The 4,192-nt window shown below is 32.9% G+C and overlaps 1 protein-coding gene across 1 annotated transcript; it reads left to right on the top strand.

The window, feature by feature from the left end:
• The first annotated feature begins 221 nt into the window (after positions 1-221).
• Positions 222-1,672, top strand: LOC134228800 (uncharacterized). Its single transcript, XM_062710493.1, has 2 exons — positions 222-1,147; positions 1,516-1,672. Exons 1-2 carry the CDS (start codon positions 312-314, stop codon positions 1,670-1,672), a joined length of 993 nt encoding a protein of 330 aa, XP_062566477.1. The 5' UTR covers positions 222-311.
• The last annotated feature ends 2,520 nt before the right edge of the window (positions 1,673-4,192 follow it).

The raw sequence follows: 4,192 nt of genomic DNA, 5'->3' as shown, positions 1-4,192 counted from the left end.
ATAACCTCTCAGGCCAAACGGTTTCATATAACAACGGAGATAATATTCTGAATCAGTTAAATTTTTTTTATTGAACGTATCTTAGTCTAGATCATGAATTACATAATAACATCATAACTGTAAAATGCAGAAAGGATCTTTCTTTTAAATTCTTTTGGAAAAATATATATACTTATATATAGGCAGGCGGGAAAAATAGTTTCTTTTTATTTCAGAATTATTCTCCTGAACCAAGTTGTTCAGCCAACGCTTTATAAAGTTTTATTGTCACATACAAGACTACAGAAGCTGAATAATCTCTAAGGAAGGGAATGTTTTTACCGCGACCACTGTTTCATGTAAATTATTATGGCAACCTGGACAGGAACAGCACATGGCTTCGCCCCAACACCTCATACAGACCTGAAAATATCATGAACATTTTGGACATCAATACTGAAGTAATACGAAAGCACACACATTCTGTTGATGTTCAACGTAACCGGAAGCGGAAGGAGAAAAAGAAACAGAAAAAGGAAAGCGTGACTAGTCAAGACACTCCTGTATTTAATGATCAATTTATTCTTCGTCCACCTCAGTCTGTTGAAAAGAAGACAGAAAAATGTTCAACAAAGGATGAAAAAATTGACAAAAGTCGAAGCCAGAGTTTGATTGATGCTTATAAGCAGTCATCCTATCAACCGTTTGCTCTGTCTAATTCTTCCTTGCATGACACTTGTTGGACAGGATCTGACTTTCCTACAAAACTGTCATCTCCAAAACATTCTGATTCCGTATATAAAACAGAATGTAAACCACAACAGGGTTCCGAGGAATCTAACCCTCAAAGGGGAAAAGAGATATGTAAAATAGAGACAATCAAACACAATGATATTTTGGCGCCGAGGAACAGGATCTCTATAACAAAAGATCCAATAAATGCCAAGAGGATACAGCAGTGTGAACAAGCCAAGCTGAGGGCCCTGCATGCGTCTGATAGAACAGGGATTCCACTGGCCGACATCTACACGGGGCGGATCTCATTCATAGACAAAAAGAAAGAAGTGACTCTCAATATGGAAGAAGATGTCAGTCAAAGGACGAGCACTGAGATTGGTGCTGTGGAAAGGAACGTTTGTAACACACAGCCTGCCGCTATTCCAATATGGTAAGTGAGTAGGGATCCTAATCCTGTTACAATTAGATAATTTTTAATGGCCATTTTAGAAGTGTGCACGTCTTACAATACTCACTTACATTGTGTGTTTATTCATTCATTTTAATTAACAAGTTTTTAAAAAGTCAAATGATTTGAAGAATCTAAGGTATAAAAAAGGTTTCAGAAGTGCATGAAGTTGATCAGGGACCTATAAAGTAACAGTATAAAGGTCCCTGAGTTAATTTGCTATAATTATTTCACGTTAATAAATATCGCATTTTGTAGAATATGGTGGATGCATGAATTTTTATTTTGTATTTTAAATGCAATTATTTAGATATAATATATATTTCAAATTTTTAATCGTCTATGTTTAGGCCCGATAAAACAGTGACATTCCCCGATAACGACAGCTTTTCCTCCGATTGGACGATGTCGACTTCCGGTTGTGAGACAGAGGAACCAATCACATTACAGGAAGTCCGAGAGCACATGTGCTATTATGTCCTCTGCTGTGGACTTTGTATTGATTGAATCATTGTAATGAACTTTGCAGATCTTGAAAGGTTGATGTTTCAAAGAAATAGTCTATGTTACAGTTGAATTGTTTTGAGGATACATATCATTGACTCAACTTATTTTTTAGCAAATAGCACAATTCTTCTTGACCCTGATGGAGGTACATGTATTGGTAAAAATAAATGGTAAATATAGTACAATAGAATTGATATACACCGTATACTGGAGGCAAATTTAAATTCACTTCGGAACTGGATTAAAAAATCAGAAGTAAACAATTATACACAAGTCGAACCTCTTAGTTCTCTTGTACAGGAGGTTATAAATTTATATGGGATGTAGGATTCATTTGTAAATCGTTTCAATATTTTGTATGTCCTCTATTTTTAATGTGTATTTCACAATGTTCTTCTCTTTGCATCCATTTCTGTTTTAACAAGCTTTCGATTTTTTTATGTTTATGATAAAACAAGATTGAATCAATCGTCTGTTTCCCTACACTTCGTGTTAAACTGGTCAATTTGACCATCTTTAAAAGATTGTTTGTACAATGTGAGCCCTCTCTCCCGAACGAATGAATTAAAAAGAATCAAATCAAAACTACCGACTCAAATTTTTTTTTAACCTCCTGAAAAAAATTATTTTTTTTCAAATCATTTTGAAGTTTACTTATTCCATTTTTTATAACTATTTTACACCATTCTGAATAAAAATTTCCACCCCCTACCTACCAATCCAGTCTTTTTAATTCTGAATAGGGAGAGGGCAAGTAAACTAAGCATGAACCCAGTGTTTCTCTTCATGTACAACACTATTATTATATATAGAGAGAAACCCATTAGAAAGATTATCCTTATTATTATTCCCCAATCAAGAGAGCTCTGATCTAATAAGTTCAACTCTTGGTATTGATTTCTGCTAAAACATAATATTTGCTTATGATAATATGATGATGTCTTTTTAAAGCTTCTAAATAAAGTAGACGAGATATTAAGGTTTTATTTTCAGTACTTTGATCACCAAAGTTTTGTTGCACATCATTTTTCGCGAGCAAGTGATGTTGAAATTATAAACTAGACAACATTTTCACGAATTCTAGATACTACTCTGCATAATTTCAAAGAGTAAAATATACACGAGAATTTTTATTTTCCGAGCAGACACTTTTGCGTAACTACATGAAAATGAAAGTTCGCGCGAATAAAATTCATTAAAGATATTCAAAAAATTACTCAGGGCATAGACTTAGAGCGAATTGAGTTTAGGTTTATGCTCAGGGAGGACCCATGATACGGAGGTCTTCTCAGATTTGTTAGAGAAATCTCTACTTACTTAACCGTTTAGTTTTGATTGAATTTTCAATTTTGTTTCACTGGTGCCAACACATGTAATAATTATGTTAATTAATATATCAATGTTATGTTATTGATTAAAATTGTAATAAAGAAAAAGGAGGAAACTTTGACCGTAAAAATATTTAAGATTTAAACTTTTATTTTTTTGACTGACTAAAAATAGATATGTCAAGGATTAATAAAAAATAACTTTCTCATCTGCTCACGTGTTCTAAAGATTCTTTAATCATTTGTTAATCTTGATTTTTCTACATGAAATCCTATTTTATACTATTTTTATATAATTAATATATTCACTGGATATCTTTAATATCATTAGATTTCGTCTAGATGCAGAATATACGGGGTCTTTGCATTAAAGAAGAAATAAGATTGAAATAATATGATGCCTTTCATACTAACACAGGTGATTTTATCTTTATTTTAAAGTGATTAGTTGTGTAAAGAATATGATAATAGCAAACTGCGATCAATCTGATATGTTTTATTAACTGAGCTGGAGGCTGGAGAAACTTATAATATGTAATTAAGTGAAATAAGCATCCCCTGCGGACCGTTCAAACCCACCTTAATCCTTTGGTATTGATCAAATAAAAACATTAAATTATAGTTATAAGAACAGGAAAACAAGGGGAAAAGTCGAGCATTTTGCTGTCAAATATTCTTTAAGTACCCTGGCCGAGGTTACATTGACCGAATCAATTCAAGATTGCTTTTTTGTGCCTCCATAGCTCCTGACATTTCACTAGGCGAAATTTACATTCCGGTTGAATTATCGAGAAGTATTGATCATAGAACTTAAGAAATGATGACTTTAAACGAGACTGCTGATATTCTTGTTTCATCAACTTGCTTGTCAATAATTTACCTCGTTTTAAAAATTGTTCATACGTTACGTACAGCATGCTCTTGCGTTTCGAATCAACTGAGATATATATACTCTGTATGCAGGTGATGAAGGTATATAGCTGCATAAGTAAGGGAAGTTGACGATATAAAAGTCAAAGTCATCACGTTTATTATATAATTTGGTTATTAAATTACCATTAAAGTCTTTTTCAATTAATATATCCAAGTATGAAACAGATGTGTCAGACTCTGTGGTATCTTTTATCTCAAGCTCACCAGGATATATCGTATCGACGAAGGAATGGAAATTACCATAATTGTTAATTGACAA

This window comes from Saccostrea cucullata, unplaced genomic scaffold (genome assembly GCF_032062105.1).
Source record: "Saccostrea cucullata isolate Sc308-1 unplaced genomic scaffold, CSIRO_AGI_Scuc_v1 ctg566, whole genome shotgun sequence".
Classification (NCBI taxonomy): domain Eukaryota; kingdom Metazoa; phylum Mollusca; class Bivalvia; order Ostreida; family Ostreidae; genus Saccostrea; species Saccostrea cuccullata.
Note: the sequence above shows the minus strand (reverse complement) of the source record. Positions and strands in the feature narration are given on the sequence as shown.